General features: G+C 39.0%; 1 protein-coding gene across 1 annotated transcript in view; it reads left to right on the top strand.

Moving 5' to 3' along the window:
* Positions 1–60: 60 nt before the first annotated feature.
* Positions 61–17,315, top strand: part of PBRM1 (polybromo 1) — a 123,232-nt gene continuing 105,977 nt past the window's right edge. Inside the window, exons 1-4 of the mRNA XM_036030884.1 lie at positions 61–1,022; positions 1,283–1,408; positions 3,053–3,205; positions 4,642–4,739. Of these exons, the coding sequence (XP_035886777.1) occupies positions 1,361–1,408; positions 3,053–3,205; positions 4,642–4,739 (299 nt within the window). The 5' untranslated portion in view covers positions 61–1,022; positions 1,283–1,360. The remainder of the gene's footprint in view (positions 1,023–1,282; positions 1,409–3,052; positions 3,206–4,641; positions 4,740–17,315) is intronic.

Raw genomic sequence — 17,315 nt, 5'->3', positions numbered from 1 at the left:
TGGTTATTAGACTTCTAAGCATGTAACCATGTCTAAAATGTCACTTTAAAATGTAATTCAGCTTTGGAATCTACTTTCCTCTTCATGGAAAAAGAATTGCTAAAGGATGCTCATAGACTTTTTAAATTACATAAAACTTTTTAAAGTGTCCCAATATGTGGTCTTTTAATACATTTATTAAAAACATAAATTGATCACCTACACTATGCCAAATATTATTCTATAAGTGAAAGCTACAAAATGAATAAAAACTTGTTTCTGTGCCCAGGGAGCACCAATTCTAAAGTTGAAACTTAACATTTTGGTTGTGCTTTGAAGTTTCAAAGTGATTTCACATAAATTTCACTGTCATAACAATCCAAGGGAGATATGTACACTTTATTCTCATGTTAGAAGTGAAGAAATGGATCTGAGAGGTTGTGACTCAAGCAATATGAAATAGGTAATAGAACCGGGACTCTTGTCTGCTGAGCTCATGTTGTTACTGCTCCCACCCACCTGGCTACATTGCCTTTCTTGCCAAATTTCTAAATACATTTTTAAGTGTGTCCTTTGAATAAGAAAACATTAAAAAGTTATCATTGAGTTGCATTTTTTTCTCATCAAAGTAAGTTAATGATTCAAGAAATTTTGGATATTGCATGGTCTAAGCTATACACCTCTTCCTCCAAATGATTTATATTTTTTGTCATTTCTTTTTGAGTGGATTATTAATGTAATTTTGACCTCTTGCCAAAATGGTTGAAGGCTTTTTTTTTTTTTAACCTTTCTAAACCTGTATATGGAGTCTGCCCAATGCTGATAGGACTTTTGGAAAGAAATGTTGGGGGGAAAGGAATTTTCCATACTTTGCTCACATGAGCCATTCTTGGTTTGTTCTAGCTTGCCAACACTTGGTGTCACATGTGAGCACTCCACATGTGTTCACTCTCCATTCCAGCTCTGTGATTGAACTCTGCTCTCACTGACTGGGGGGCATTTGGGCAGGCATGCTTCATTCCTGGAATTGACAGTCATTCCATGTGAGTAAAGGGGAACCTCAGTGAGACATCTTTAAGCACGTGAAAAGCATTTGGTTTTAAAATGAAAGAAATGTTAGGTGCTTTAAATGCCTGAGCCTTTGTAGCCGTTACTTTCATTGGCACAAGAAACCATGGCTATTTTCTCCAGTTCTCTTGTCTTTCCTTAGCAGTTCTCCTCAAATGTTTTCTATTAGTTTCCATATTTACTTCTGACCCTTCTTCCCCCACCCCCCTTTCTCTGTCTTGTTCTTCTCTTTCAGTTTTGAATGTATTAACACTGAATCAGCACTTTTAAAGCTCTGCCTTCTCCCACTGGCTTCACTTGGCCTTCAGACATAATGAGGAGACTGGCTTTTCGAGGCGCTGGTTGTGCTCTGGTAAAGCTGGTAAATTACTGATCATCTACGCCCTTTCCCTTTTCTGTTCTTCCTTGTCTTTTCCCTTCCACCTTTCTCAAATTTTATTATCCTTTTCATAAAGATCCCCTCCTCATGTTTATCAAATTCACTTGTGTCCTTGTCGTAGACTGTTTACAAAGGGTTGGTCCTTAGTTTCTTCATCTTTATGATTGAGGACAGTTTATCAGCCTTTTATAAAATAAGTAAAAATCAACTAAACCTGACCGTCCTTGGCTTAAGCCCTTTGAGCTTTTAGCCAGTTGTAGCTGATTGCAAATGAATGCAGTGTGTAACAATCGAAGCCTAGAGGAAGGATCATCTTCATGGTGGGCTATGTTTTCAAATACCATATAGACTGTTGAAAGAAGAGAGAGATAAGAGACTTGTTTTTAGTTGCTTACCAGGATCATTTACTTGTTGGTATGTTTTGTACCTGCTTTCATTCCCTGGAGATCCCCAGTTTTCCTCTCCATACTATTGGCAACCCATTCTTTGAGCTACAGTGCCTTAGTTTCTGAAATTGAATGTTGGTGAGTGAAACTGGGATCAGTTTTTCTTTCAGTGTTAGAGAAAGACCTTTAAAATCACAACATACTATTTGATACTGTAGTTAAAATGTGTAAGCATTATAGGACCTTCCTAGTATATACCTTCCCCTGTAGATGTAGCAAATTATTCCAATGATAACTTTTCTTATGTAATAGTCAAATGTATATATTTGTAAAGTTGTACTAAGATTAGTTACTTAGCAACCTGCCTGAAACTGAGGGCAAATTTAGAAAGGTGAAGCAGGATCTAAACACTCACCTCTGAGGTGCTCTTCCAGATGATCTACTAAAAATTAAAGTTATGATTTCACAATTAGCAGGGATAGAATAACCTCCTATAACTGAAAAGGAGGTTAGTCTGGAGTGACAGAGAAATTTCAAAGCACAGTTTTGCTATTCTGGCACAGGTATGGCAAGTCACTTTAAGTGTTTTCCAGGGGTATGTCCTGTGGGTTCCTCTTTAACGAATAGAGAAAAGTCATTCTCAGTGTGTTAATTTTAGGGTGCATCTAAAATGTTAGAAAATTAATTGTCCTCTGTCTCTCTAAATTTTTGCACTATTCATTTGCCTCAAGCATGGATCCTTTTTTTCCCCGCCTCGTGGCCCACCTGGAAAATTATTGCAATTGTAAGACACTGGGGAAAACAGATAAGGCTGCTTACTCCAGAGGTGACTTGTTTGGGGCTTCTGTCCCCTGGGCTTGCCTAGCTTCCTCAGGGGATGAGGGGTCAAAACTTCCAGTACACTGTTGTACCATTGCATGTGGGTTTTCAAGCTCCAGTCTAGGGTAATTTTGAGGCCAGAACTGTTTGAATCATTTGAAATTGGTGGTATACAAATGAGAACACGTTTGCTGAATTTGTCCTATTCAAGTTGAAAGTCTAGCATTTGGTAAATGAAGGGACTAAAGCAACAAGGTCTAGGACTTTCATTGAAAAATCTTACAGTTAGTCAAGCTTCTTTGCCACAGTTAAACTATCTCCCTGAATGAACCAGAAGCTTGATAATTAGGTGGCCAGCTCAGGGCTTGGTGACAGAGTCTGTAAATTTAAATATAAGAACATTCATAATTATTTCTTATAGAAGAAGTTGGATTCCATGGGTTCCAAAAGAAGAAGAGCAACCTCCCCTTCCAGTAGTGTCAGCGGGGACTTTGATGATGGACACCATTCTGTGTCTACACCAGGCCCAAGCAGGAAAAGGAGGAGACTTTCTAACCTTCCAACTGTAGATCCTGTGAGTAACTTGGATCACACAGTTTCTGCCAGCTTTCCCTAGGATTCCCTATCCTGCTTTTAATGATAAGCGGTTAAGATGCAAGCCCTCTCTATTTCTTTTTCCTGTGGCATTATATTCTTAACCTTGAAAAGTATATATTTACCTAGAAATCTTATAGTAATAATATACTTGAATACTATGAAACAATAAAAACTATCAGTATGTGCCATTATATAGTCACTCAAATAACTGTGTGCTTGTCCTATACCAAGTACTGAAGGTTATTAGGATATGGCCATGTGTAAGACAAGCCAATTTTTCACACGGAACTAAGATTCTAGTATAGGGGAAGCAGAATGTAAATAGATGAACGATTAAAGAATACCCTCAGCTAGTGGTAAGAAGAAAAGTTTGGGTGAGTTAGGCTGTTTTGGCCCAGACTTTCAGGTTTCTCTGTAATGAGAAGGCACTGGCCTTGTGGAGCTCTGGGGAAGACTGTTCCAAGCAGAGGGGCTGGGTCATGAATGAGTTTGGTGTGTTACGATTATAGAGAAATGGTCAAGAGGGAGGAGACTAGTAAAGTATGCCTAGCCAGGGTGTGTAGTTATTCTGCATACTCTGTGGGCAGTGTTAGAGTTTGTTTGTGTTTGTTTGTTTGTTTAAAGATTTTATTTATTTTTAGAAAGAGGGAAGGGAGGAAGAAAGAGAGGGAGAGAAACATCAATGTGTGGTTGCCTCTCACATGGCCCCCACTGGGGACCTGGCCGGCAACTCAGGCATGTGCCCTGACTGGGAATTGAACTGGTGACCCTTTGGCTTGCAGCCCACACTAAATCCACTGAGCTACAGCAGCCAGGGCAGTGTTAGAGTTTAGATTTTATATTCTGAATAGTAGGAAGCCCCAGTATTAGATTTTAAGCAAGAGAATAATATCAACTGATTTAGTTTAAACAAAAAAAAGGAAAGAAAAAGTCACCAGTTGCATAAATCTGATGAAAGATACCAAGACATATATCAGTTAAATTTTATTTTTATTTATTTATTTATTTTTAATCCTCACCTGAAGATATGTTTGTTGCTTTTAGAGAGAGAGGAAGAGGGTGTAGAGAGAAAGGGGGAGAGAGAGAAACATTGATTGATTGCATCCTGTACGTGCCCTGACCGGGGATTGAACCTACAACTTAGGTATGTTCTGGACCAGGAATTGAACTTCAACCTTTTGTTATGGGACAGTGTTCCAACCAGCTCAGCCACCCAGCCAGGGCAGTTAAATTATTTTAAATAGAGATACTGTCAGCATAGTTCAGACTTGGGTTCCTGATGGTAATTGGGGGCCTTGTCCTTGTACTTATCTACTTGCTTTTCATGAATATGTTTTATTAAAGATTATGTAATATGCCTACACTGGCTTTCTGCTCACTTTTCTTGTGATTTTTCTCTTTTCCAACATGTAGATTGCTGTGTGTCATGAACTGTACAACACCATCCGGGACTATAAAGATGAACAGGGCAGGCTTCTCTGTGAGCTCTTCATTAGGGCACCAAAGCGAAGGTGAGTTGGAAGGTGAGTGGGAGGAATATAGTCTTGTGTCAGTGTTTTAAAGTATTTGATAATTGATTTTTTTTTTACATTTTATTTTATTTATTTTTAGAGAGGGGAGGGAGACAGAGAGGGGGAGAGAGAGGGAGAGGGAGAGGGAGAGAAAGAGAGAGAAACATCAATGTGCGGTTGCTGGGGGTCATGGCCTGCAACCCAGGTATGTACCCTGGCTGGGAATCGAACCTGCGACACTTTGGTTCGCAGCCCATGCTCAATCCACTGAGCTATGCAAGCCAGGGCTTGATTTTTTTTTTTTTTTAAGGAAGGCTTAAATGACAGGTCAGGTTTGTTTTAGTTGTCAAGATGTAGTAAGCATATTTAAATTTTTTCTTAAATTGTGGTTAAAAAATGCACAACATAAAATTTACAGTCTTAACCATTTTAAGAATACAGTTCAGTAAGTGTTAAGTATATTCACATTGTGGTACATATTGTAAAATTGAAACTCTATATGCATCGAACAGCTCCCCATTTCTCCCTTCCTCCCAAACCCTGGCAATCACTATTGTACTTTTCTGTTTCTATAAATTTGACTACTTCCACTTGTATAAGTGGAATCATAGAGTATTTGCCTTTTGTGACTGGCTTATTTCACTTAGCATAATGCCCTCAAGATTCATCCACGTGACAGGATTGCCTTCTTTTTAAGGCTGAGTAATATTCCATTATTTGGTTTATCCTTTCATACCTTGATAAACACTTGAGTTGCTTCTACCTCTTGGCTATTGTGAATAATGCTGCAGTGAGCATGGGTGTGCAAATACCTCTTCGAGATGCTGTTTTCAGTTCTTTCGGATGTACTGTATACCCAGAATTAGGATTGCTAGATCTATAATAAGTCTGTTTTTTGAGGAATCACAATACTGTTTCTCATAATTGTACCATTTTACATTCCCACCAACAGTTTACAGGGCTATAATTACTCCACATCTTCGCTACACTTGCAGTTTTATAGTAAGTTTGGAAATCAAAAAGTATGAGTCCTTTGTGGTGGTTAATTTATGCATGAACTTGACAGTCTTCCAACTTTGTTCTTTTTCAAGATAGTTTTGGCTATTTGAGGCTCTCCATGTGAATTTCAGGATTGATTTTTTTTTTGTATCAGCAAAAAATGCTGTTGGAATTTTGATAAGGATTGTGTTGAATCTGTAGATTGCTTTAGATGGTATTGGTGTCTTAACAGTATTAACTTTCAATACATGAACATGAGATTTTTTCCATTTATAGGTGTTTTCTTTAATTTCTTACAGAAATATGGAGTTTTCAGTGTATAGGTCGCCTACTTAGTTAGATTTATTCCTGAGTATTTTATTTTCTTTGATGCTATTATAAATGGAATTGTTTTCTTAATTTACTTTTTGGATCATTCATTATTAGTGTATAGAAATGCAACTGGTTTTTTGTATGTTGATTTTGTATACTGCTGACTTCGCTTATTAGTTCTAATGTGTGTGTGTGTGATCTTTAAAATTTTGCAGATAAGACCCTGTCATCTATAAACAGAGATAATTTTACTTCTTCCTTCACAATTTGGTAGATGCCAGTTATTTCTTTTCATTACTTAATTGTTCTGACCGGGACTTCCAGTATTATGTTGCAAGGAAATGTCAAGAGAAAGCATCCTAGACATGTTCCTGATCTTAGAGGAAAAGTTTTCTGTCTTGCACCATTTTGAGAGTGATGGTAGTTATGGGTTTTTCAAATAAGGACTTTACTATATTGAGGTGGTTTTCATGTATACCTAATTTGTTGAGAGTTTTTGTGGTGACAGGGTATTGAATTTCGTCACATGCTTTTTCTGTTTTAAATGAGGCCATCATGTCATTATTTTCCTTCATTCTGTTAATAGATGCATTACTTTTATGAATTAGCATAGATTGAACCACCCTTGCATTCCAGGAATAAATCCCTCTTGGTCATGGTACATAATCCTTTTAATATGCTACCGAATTCAATTAGCTAATGTTTTATTGAGGATTTTTGCATCAGTGTTCATAAGGGATATTGATCTGTAGTTTTCTTGTAGTGTCTTTGTCTGGCTTTGGTATCAGGGCATTGTTGGCCTCACGTAATAAGTAACTTTTCCCTCTTACAATTTGTTGAAGAAGTTTGATAAGGATAGATCTTCTTTAATGTTTGGTGAAATTCACCTGTGAAGTCATTAGATCCAGGGATTTTCTTTGCCAGGAGACTTTTATTACTGATTTAATCTCTATACTAGTTATAGGTCTATTCAGGTTTTCTGTTTCTTATAATCAGTCTTGGTAGGTTGTATGTTCATAGGAATTTATTAATTTCTTATAGGTTATCCAATTTATTGGTATACAACTATTCATAATATTCTCTTATAATCCTTCTTGTTTCTGTAGCATTGGTTGTAATGGCCCCTCTTTCATTTCTGATTTTATTTTGCCTACTTAGTCTAGCTAAGGGTATTTCAATTTTGTTTATCTTTTCAATACAACTGTCAGCTGACTTTTAAAATTCTTTTCTATTCTCTTTCATGTATCTCTGCTTTTAATATTATTTCCTTACTCTCTCTTTGGATTTAATTTGTTCTTTCTCTATTTCCTTCAAAGTAAAGCATAATTTTAAAAAATTAACAGCCTTTCTATAGAATTAAAGAAACCACATGCATTCACACTGGTAGGAGGGGTGGAGACGTGAAATAGGCTAGTTCCATATCCACGAGTAGTAGATAAACATTTGGGAGGAATATCTCCAGAGTGAGTAGTCCCAGTCCCACCACAGGCCTCCCAGCCCAGGGAACCAGTGCCAGAAAGATAAGCCCCCATAACTTCTGGCTGCAAAAACCAGTGGGGATTGAGTTGATGGAAGAAAGTTCTGGAGTCCCAAGCAGTTCAGACTCACTCCCTCTTAGGTCCAGCAGCAGGGTAACAGCTTGAAAGGCACCAGTGGCATAAGAGGAGAAACTAAAGTGACTAGCATCAAGGCACGAGCTTGAGAACAGCTTTCTCCCGGACAGAAATGCAGACAGAATTCTCCCTTTTCTGAGCCCTCCCCCAAAAGAGCCCAAACCCAGCAAAAGGGTGCCATATCCGACACTCTATCAACTGACCAAGTAAGCTCTGCCCTAGAGATCTGCTAAGACTCCATCTCACCCAACTTAGGGGCCCACCCAAGCTGTTATCAGTAACTTTTACATATGAATGAATGGTCTTGGCTCTTGCTTCACAACTTCTAAATCCTCTTAAATAAAAAAAAACAACCAGCCTCAGTGAGTCCCTAGACCCTTTACCTCTGGCTAAGTGGCCACAGGCCAGGCACTAGCAGCAGTTAGCCTAGATTCACAGCTTGGCTTTCCTTGGGAACCTCCAAGTCAAGCACAAGTAGCAGTCATCTCAGATTGCTTTGTAGCTCAGGCAGGGTGACCCTAGGCACAATGTAGGTGGGGGCTGATCTTAGCCTGTACCACTTGGGAGATCCCAGAACCTGTACACCAAGTACAAGCTACAGAACACATCAGAGCGCCACCACCCTGCCGTTGCACACCTGATCCTCCATGGCGGGCAGAGACTGTTGGTCAGTGAACACAGACAGTCCTTGCAGCTGACTGGCCTGGGTCGGTTTCTCCCTTTGAACTGCCAGCAGCAATCAAGACTCAACTACAAGAGGAGGATGTACTCAGCATACACCAAGGGTTAGTAAATACACCAAGGGCACACCTATTCTACCCGGCTTGGCTGATAGGGGAGACTATGCCAATAGACTTTACAGGACACCTACTACATTAGGCCACACTACCAAGAGAGGGAGTCATAGTAGTTCTACCTCATACATAGAAACAAACCCAGGGAAGCTGCCAAAATGAGGAGACAAAGAAATATTGTCCAAATGAAAGAACAGATCAAAACTCCAGAAAAACACTTAAACAAAATGGAGACAAACCACCTATCAAATGCAGAGTTCAAAACATTGGTTTTTAGGATGGTTAAGGAAATTAGTGAGGACCTCAACAGCATAAAAATACCGAATCAGAAATGAAGCATACACTGATTGAAATAAAGAACAATTTACAGGGAAATAGCAGTAGAGTTGATTAAGCTGAAAATCACATCAATGATTTGGAACATAAGGAAGCAAAAAACAACCAATCAGAACAACAAGAAGAAAAAGGAATCCACAAAACAAGGATAGTGTAAGCAGCCTCTGGGACAACTTCAAGCTTTCTGACATTCACATCATAGGGGTGTCAGATGGAGAAGAGAAAGAGCAAGAAATTGCAACTCTGTTTGAAAAAATAATGAAAGGAAACTCCCTAATTTGGTGAAGGAAGTGGACATTCAAGTCCAGGAAGCACAGAGAGCCCCAAACAACATGGATGCAAAGAGGCCCACTCCAAGACACATAATGATTAAAATTCCAAAGGTTAAAGAGAGACTCTTAGAAGTAGCAAGAGAAAAGCATTTAGTTATCTAAAGGGGAGTTCCCATAAGACTGTCACCTGATTTCTTAAAAACTGCAGTCTAGAGGGTACTGGCAAGACATTCAGTGTCAGAAAAGCAGGGACCTACAGCCAAGATTGTTCTACCCAGCAAAGCTATCATTTAGAATCGAAGGGCAGATAAAGAGTTTTGCATACAAGAAAAAACTAAAGGACTTCATCATCACCAAGTATTATTATGTGAAATGTTAAATGGACTTATTTATGAAAAAGAAGATCAAAACTATGAACAATAAAATGGCATTAAATATGTATGTATCAACAATTGAATCTAAAAAACAAACTTAGCAGACAAGAACAAAACAGAGTCATGGATATGGAGAGTGTTTTGATGGTTGCCAGATGGTAGAGTGGTGTGGGGGAACGGGTGAGGAGTTGAGGGGATTAGTAAGTACAAATAGGTAGTTACAGAACAGCCATGGGGATGTCAAGTACCGTGTAGGAAGTGGAATAGCCAAAGATCTTATTATACCCAGAGACATGAATGGTGATGTGGGGATTGCCTACAGGAGTGGGGGTGCTTGTTGAAGGGGGCAAAGGGGGAAAAATTGGGACAACTGTAATAGCATAATCAATAAAATATAACTTAAAAATAGTAACCTCTAAGGTACCAACATTGAAGTTGTAGGTATCATCATTAAGAGGGATTGATTTTTCAAAATAATGCAGAAAGGCCACAATGATTATTTTCACTTGCTTTCTCTCTTTTCTCCTTTACTTTTGGGTTTGACTCCAGTGATGCAGTGAAGCAAAACATACTGCTGGCCCCGATACGCACCTGTACACACCTCCCTGTGGAGGCTCTGTTCCCCCTGACTAGAGCTTTCCTCCTCTCTTATGTCGGAACATCACTATTCTCTTCTCTTCTGGCAGTTTAAGTTATTTGTTCAGAAAACATATATGGTCCTGTCCAGGTGGTTCAGTTGGTTGGAGTGTTGTCCCATACACAAAAAGGTTGCAGGTTTAATCTTTGGTCAGAGCACATAGCCAGGTTGTTGGTTTAATTCCCAGTCAGGCACATACCGGAGACAACCAACCAACCAATCAATCTGCCTTTTTCCCTTCTTCTCTCTTTCTGTCTGTCTCTCTCTCTCTCTATCTCTCCCTCTGTCTCACTCCATCTCCTTCCCCTTCCTCTCTAAGAATCATTAAAAAACATAATATATAAAAGAAAACATACATGCATGTTATAGACAGAGTAATGGCCCCCAAATATGTCCATGTTTTAATCCCCGGAACCTATGACTATGTTGGATTACACTGCAAAAAGAAATTGAGTTTGTTAATCAATTTACTTTTTTAAAATTATATATTTTTATGCTATTACTGTAGTCCTGATTTTCCCCCTTGCCCCCCCCCCCAAGTCCCCTACTCCCTCAAGCAATCCTCCAATCATTTTTCATGTCCATGGGTCATGTGTATAAGTTCTCTGGCTACTCCATTTCCTATACTGTACTTTACATCCCCCATGGGTATTCTGTAACCACCTATTTGTACTTCTTAATCCCCTCGCCTCTTCTCCCATTCTCCCCCTCCTCTCTCCTATCTATCAACCATCTGGTAAGTAACTGCTTTTCTCTTACTGCTTCTGAGTCTCTTTTTAACCTTTGGTGTCTTGGAGTGGACCTCTTTGCATCCATCATAATTGGGTCTCTCTGTGCTTTGCATGTCTGTTTCCTTCATCAAATTAGGGACATTTTCTTTCATTGTTTTTTCAGATAGATTTTCATTTTCTTGCTCTCTCTCTTCTCCTTCTGGCACCCGTGAGGCAGCGTGGTGGTGCTCTAAAGTGATCTGTAGCTGTCCACTGGGTGTGTTGGCTTTCAGGTTTCCTGGGTGGTGCAGCCCAAGGTTTGCCCCCACCTGTGTTTTGTCTGGGTGCCCTGCCAGAGCTATAAAGAAATCTAAGATGACTGCTACTTGTTCTGGGCTTGGAGATTCCTAGGAGAAACCAAGCTATGAATCTAATCTGGCTTCTGCTAGGGCTCACTGAAGCCAACTTTTGCTTGTTTGACAGGACAAGTCATTCTTATGGAAAAGTAGTTTGGGCGTCCCATAAGTTGGGCGGGGCAGAGCCTGTGGGGATCTCCAAGGCTGGTCAAACAGTGTTAGCTAGGTTAATAGAGTCTCAGATATGTCACCAGCTGTGTAGGGGGAGGGTTTAGCAAAGGGACAATGGCCTCTGCTCGCCTTGATTTCATGTATCTCAGTTTTTCCCTGTATACCACTGGTGCCTTTCAACCTGCTACCCTTGTCCTGGAGATCAGAGGGAGTGAGTCTGAGTAGGTGAGTCCATGTGTGTCTTCTTTAAGAGGAACTGCTTGGGGCTCCAGCAGTGTCTTCCACTGACTCAATCCTTGCTGGATTTTGCAGCCCAAACTTGTGAGGACTTATCTTTCTGGTACTGGAACTGTGGGCTGGGCAGCCTGGTGTGGGTCTCACAGACTCCTCGCTCCTGAGATATCCCCTGTGGATGTGGGACTAGCCCATTCCACATCTGTACCCCTGTGGATGGATATGGTTCCTTTAATTGTGTAGTTGTCAGACCTCCATTCAGCTTGATTTCTGACTTTTTCCTGAGTGATGGTTGCTCAATATTTAAGTTGTAATTTTGATGTGGTTGTGCAAAGAGCTGAGCCATATCTGTCTATTCTGCCATCCTGACTGGAAGTCTTCCAAATCTTGTTAATCAATTTACTTTGAATTGGAGAGATTTATCTGGATTATCTAGATAGGCCCAGTGTAATCACCAGAGTCCTTAAACAGGGAAGAGGGAAGCAGATGAGTTAAAGAGAGACTTGAAGATGCTCTACTCCTGGCTTTGAAGATTGAGGAAGGGGCTACAAGCCCAAGAATGTAGGTGGTCACTGGAAGCTAGAAAAGGCTAGACAATGGATTCTTCCATAGACTCTCTAGAAGAAATGCCAACACCTTGCTTTTTAGCCCAGTGACATCTATTTTGGACTTCTGTAGGGTTAGTTTGTGTTGTTTTAGGCCATTAGGTTTGTGGTAATTTTTTTACAACAGCTATAGGAAACTAATAATTAAGAAATTATTAGTTAATAATGTAACTAATTAAGGAGCGCATAGGTTCCTAATAGCATAGGTTCCGGGGATTAACTAACTATAAGGAGAGCATAGGTTCCTAATAGCATAGGTTCCGGGGATTAACTAACTATAAATGATTAGTTAATAAGTAATTTTGAGTTAATTAAGAAATTTGTTCCATTTGTGATTGTTGATGCCATAGTGGGTAGCAAACAAGCTGCAGGTTGAGCTGAAGGCAAACTACTCACTCCAAAGAGCAGAACCACCAAGGGTGTAATATCACCATTCGGAATTAGAAGGAAGAGCCCTGTAACTTAGTGACGGCCATAAATGAGGGACTTTTTAAAACATGAGGTAACTATTTCCAGATTTCAGTTGGTTTATTATTAATAGTATTTTAAAAGTTGTAATTTATTTAGCATATGATACCAAAAGCCTATATTTATTGCTTAGCACATACTAGACATAGTGCTAAGCACTTTTTAGATGTTAATGTTGTTTTAACTTGTATTATCATAGTTCATAGGTGAGAACTTGCTGAAGTTTTCAGAACTACTAAAAACCAGAATTCAGACTCAAGTTTTTCTGATTCTGAAGCCTGTGTTCTTAACCAGTATGTTATATAGAGGAGCAACATCATAACTAGAACACACAAAACTTTCACAGAGAGACTACCCCTCTGCTGCCTGCTTTCTACCAGTAGGCTAGTGCTGAGGGGCAGAGGATACAAGTCTTAGGTGCTGGAACACTGTCTTCCAGCCTCCATGATATGATGCCTATTAGCATTGCTGCCTTCTCCCAGTGCTGTGCTTCTGTGGAATGTCTGCCCTTCTGTGGAATGTATGTGTTTTCTCAGTGTATGGGAAGTAGTGTTGCTCTGAGCTACACAATCTGAATCTGTTTGAAACTTTATTTTGATTAGTATATTAGGCTACTTATACTGAGACATACACATAATGGCTGGAAAGAGAAAAACTGCTTTCTTTCATGTAAAAGTCCAGTTTTGTGAAGTTGTCAGGGTCCAAGTACTGTCTGCCTCTTTATTCAGCTGTCCTTGGAGTGTCAGCTTTGTCTGCATGGTCTGTGTTGGCTCTACAACTACTTTTCAGCCCATCGGAAAATGAAAGCATGTGAAGGGTGTGTCCTGAACATGGCACGTTTCAGCTCTTGCACTGGCCAGAACATAGCTGCAGCGAGGCTGAAGAACATGATCTTTTGTACCTATGCAGCAGCTTAGAATGCTGTCTGCCTGGGAAAGGGGGGAAATGGTGTAGTCAGAAGCTCTACACATCAGGCCTGGTGTTTCTCACTTTTCTGGTTTAAAATTTTTAGTTATGCTTCTGCTATTCTGTGGCCATATGGCAGGGTGCCCTCATCTATTTTGTTGAAAGAGAGAAGCTGTTAATTAAAGAATATGCAGTGTACAATCCTGTTTATGTGTACATGTGCTTAGAAGTCTGGAAGAATACTACCAGTGCTTTCAACTCTGGATAAATAAGGACAAATTTTTACTTCTTAATGCTTTTCTGTATGTTGATTTAAAGGGGAAAATTAGTAGAGCTATTTTATTTTGAAAGTGGGGGGACCTTGTTTTGACTATATTAATAGAGTGGGATGTTGGATCCTGATCTCCTTTTTGTTTCTGTAGTAATTCTGAAAAGTTTGTGAGAAGCCCTCTAGTAGAGCATCCAGGAAGTAGTGTCCTTTCCAGTTATAGTAGGTTTCCTCCTTATCCATGTGGGTTACATTCCAAGACCCCCAGTGGATGCTGGAAACCAGGAATAGTTTCAATACCCACATGTACATTATGTTTTTCCTGTACCTACATACCTTTCTCCTTAATCAGTTCTGCCAGTACTGAAAAATCAGTTCTGGCAGAAATATGGCAGCAGCTTCTTCATCTGGAGATGTAACCTCTCAGATAATATTTATATCTTTCCATCCAAACCTATTCCTGAATCTGTGTAACCACCCTTACTTGCAGTAAATGGCTTGGTATCACTTGTTTCAGGGGTCCCCTTGAAGTCTTTGTATAGACTCGATTCTTTCTGGCACAACACATGACCATCAATTGGAACACGTTTTCCGTTCATGTCTTCACTCACAAATGTAATGCTTTTCCCATCCTAATTAAGCACTTACATGTACTGTGGCCATAACTTTTGCAGTTTAAGGTTGACAGAAAAACTAGCATGAATTTCTTTTTCCTTCACAATGTCACAGATGGAAGATTCATCTTTTTAAAAATTATTTATTTATTTGATTTTAGAGGAGAGGGAGAGAAACATCAATTGGCTGCCTTCTGTAAGGGACCTGACTGGGGACTGAACCTATAACCCAGGCATGTGCCCTGACCAGGAATTGAACTGGCAACCTTTCAGTTGTGGGACAGTGCCCAACCAACTGAGCCACACTGGCTTGGGTTAGAAGATTCATTGTTACCATAAATCTTTGCATCCTTAACATATGATTCTTTTTTTCTTATTAAGTCAAGAATTTTCACCTGTTCACTTAAAAGAAGCACTTTACAGCTTCTTTCTGGTATATACCATTTGCCAGCATCACTACTCTTCAGCTTTGGAGCCATTAAGTAAAGTAAAGGTTACTTGTACACAAGTACTGTAATACTGCTGTAGTCTGATGATAACTACGTTGGGTACTAAGTGGCTAACGGGAAGGTAGTATACAGTGTGGATCCTCTGGACGAAGGGGTGATTTATGTCCTGAGCAAGATGGAGCAGGGTGGCATGAACAGCATGCAACTTAAAACTTATTTCTGGAATTTTCCACTTAATATTTTTAGACTATGGTTTATCATGGTTAACTGAAACTGTGGAAAGCAAAACTGCAAATAAAGGACTACTGTACATGCCCTCATTGGGTTCTCATTTGTCTACAGATAATCACTCAAGCCTGAGAGGCTGTGGAGGTAAATGGTATTTAAAAACCAAGCCTTATCAGGGAGCAGTGGACTGTGGACCATCAGGCCCAGGTGGAGAGAGCTGTCTTGGATATCAAATTAACAAAGTCCTAATGCTTACTCTGAGAAGGCCTCTTGGCACCTTTGTTGGGTACTCACAGAGACCTTTATGTTCTTATATGTTCTCTGAATAACATTGAGTACTCCTTTTATTTCCTCACACTTAATTTTATAGTTTATTCAAATTGTAAGTGGTTGATAAGGGTTTTAAAAAACTGAGTTTATTCTTCCTTCAGTAGACATGAGTACACCTGGTACCTTGATCTTGGTTTTTAAATACAATTTACCATTCAAATAAACCATAGTTATTTCAGGAAATTTCTGATTTCAAGGGCAAATAGAGTACAAGATAAGCTTGTAAGATCTTATGGTGCCAGAAAATAAGCAAGTGCTCTAAGGTTGATGGGAACGTGTGAAAAAGACATAGAATAGAAAAGCCATGTTGAAAGGATTCCTACTGGCCAAACATGGAGCAGTTTGAGCATCAAAATAATTATAATAATGGTTTTTAACCCACTGAGTAAAACAGGAATCCATATTAATATAAATTAATGAGGAATGGGCTTTTAGATAGCTTGGAGGCATCTATCCATAAAGTTCAAGGAGGAAAAGAGTAACTTAGTTGAGAAGCTGGCAGATAACATAATCTTCATGTGATCAAAAGCAACCTCATCTGAGTAATGGGACAACTTGAGAGCATATGCCACCTGAGAGGGTACAGCGAGACAAATACCCTGTCATTTTTGTCATAATCCTGCCAAAGAAGCATAACATTAACTTGTCTGGAAAACAGACAAACCCAAATTGAGTGACACTCTGCATAATAACTGGCCTGTAATCTTCAAAAGTATCAAGGTCATGAAAGTCAAGGAAAGACTGAGGAATTGTTTCAGAATGAAAGAAACTAAAGAAATATAACTAAATGCAACATGTGACTTGAGTTGAACTTTTTGCTATAAAGGACAACTTTAGAACAGTTAGAAATGTGAGTGGAGTATGTGGATTAGATGGTGGTTCTGTATCAAAGTTAATTTCCTGATATTGATAGTGGAACTGTGATTCTTGTTTGTGGAAAATATACATTAAACTACAGGAAAAAAAGCATTCTTTGTACTAGTCTGCAACTTTTATGTCAGAATAAAAAGTTTTTAAAAATTAAATATACATGTATGGCTATGACAGCCAACGTCCCAAGAGAGATTAAAGCCTTCATGACCATGATGACATTCTCTGTAAGTAATCTTATCTCTTTCACATTTAGAATGGAGTTAACTACCTACCCCCAAGGGATAATTGAGAAAAATAGTCACTAGATTATTTTTTAGAAGGTCTACTTGTATCATGGAACTTTGTTTGAAAAAAGCCAAAGAGGATAAAAAGAAACATCCATGAACCCAAACCCACTTAAATTATTATTGTAACTACTGTTGAAGTTTTCTGTGTGTCCCTCGCTGTTTCTTCCTTCCAGTCTGTGATCACTCTCCTAAATTTTGTGTTTATCATTCCCAAGGTGTTTTATTTTTTTAATTGTTTGTCATGTTTGGATATGTCTGATGTCCTTTTATCTGTGGTAAACTGCTGGTGCCAAGGGCCTCAGCTTTCTCCTTTGTAACTTTAGTAATTAATATTAAAGCAGTATAGTATGTACTAGGCACTTGATAGTAGTTGGCAGAAAAAGTTCTTTCGTTGGTACTAACTAAAGGAAGGCAATTGATTTTGTAAGCTGCTGAAGAGCTTTGAAATACCTGTTTTCAGCCACTGTTGAACACCATGAAGTACAAATAATTTTTATTTGCAGAAGATACCTTTGACACAGTTTTAGTGTCGGTGCCCCAAATCTTAAATATTTAGCATATCAAAGACTGTCACATATGTTAATTTAGGTTTTTATATCACTAATAGATATTTTGAAAAGAGTGTGCATATGCATCTTGCTTTTGTTATTCCCTTCTAGTTTTGGTAATGGCACTAAGTCTAGTGTGTTCTATCACTTGAAATATTGATATTACCACAGGTAATTTGAAATATAACTTTC

Source organism: Phyllostomus discolor, chromosome 7, assembly GCF_004126475.2.
Source record: "Phyllostomus discolor isolate MPI-MPIP mPhyDis1 chromosome 7, mPhyDis1.pri.v3, whole genome shotgun sequence".
Lineage (NCBI taxonomy): Eukaryota > Metazoa > Chordata > Mammalia > Chiroptera > Phyllostomidae > Phyllostomus > Phyllostomus discolor.
This window is presented reverse-complemented; position numbering and strand designations above follow the sequence as displayed.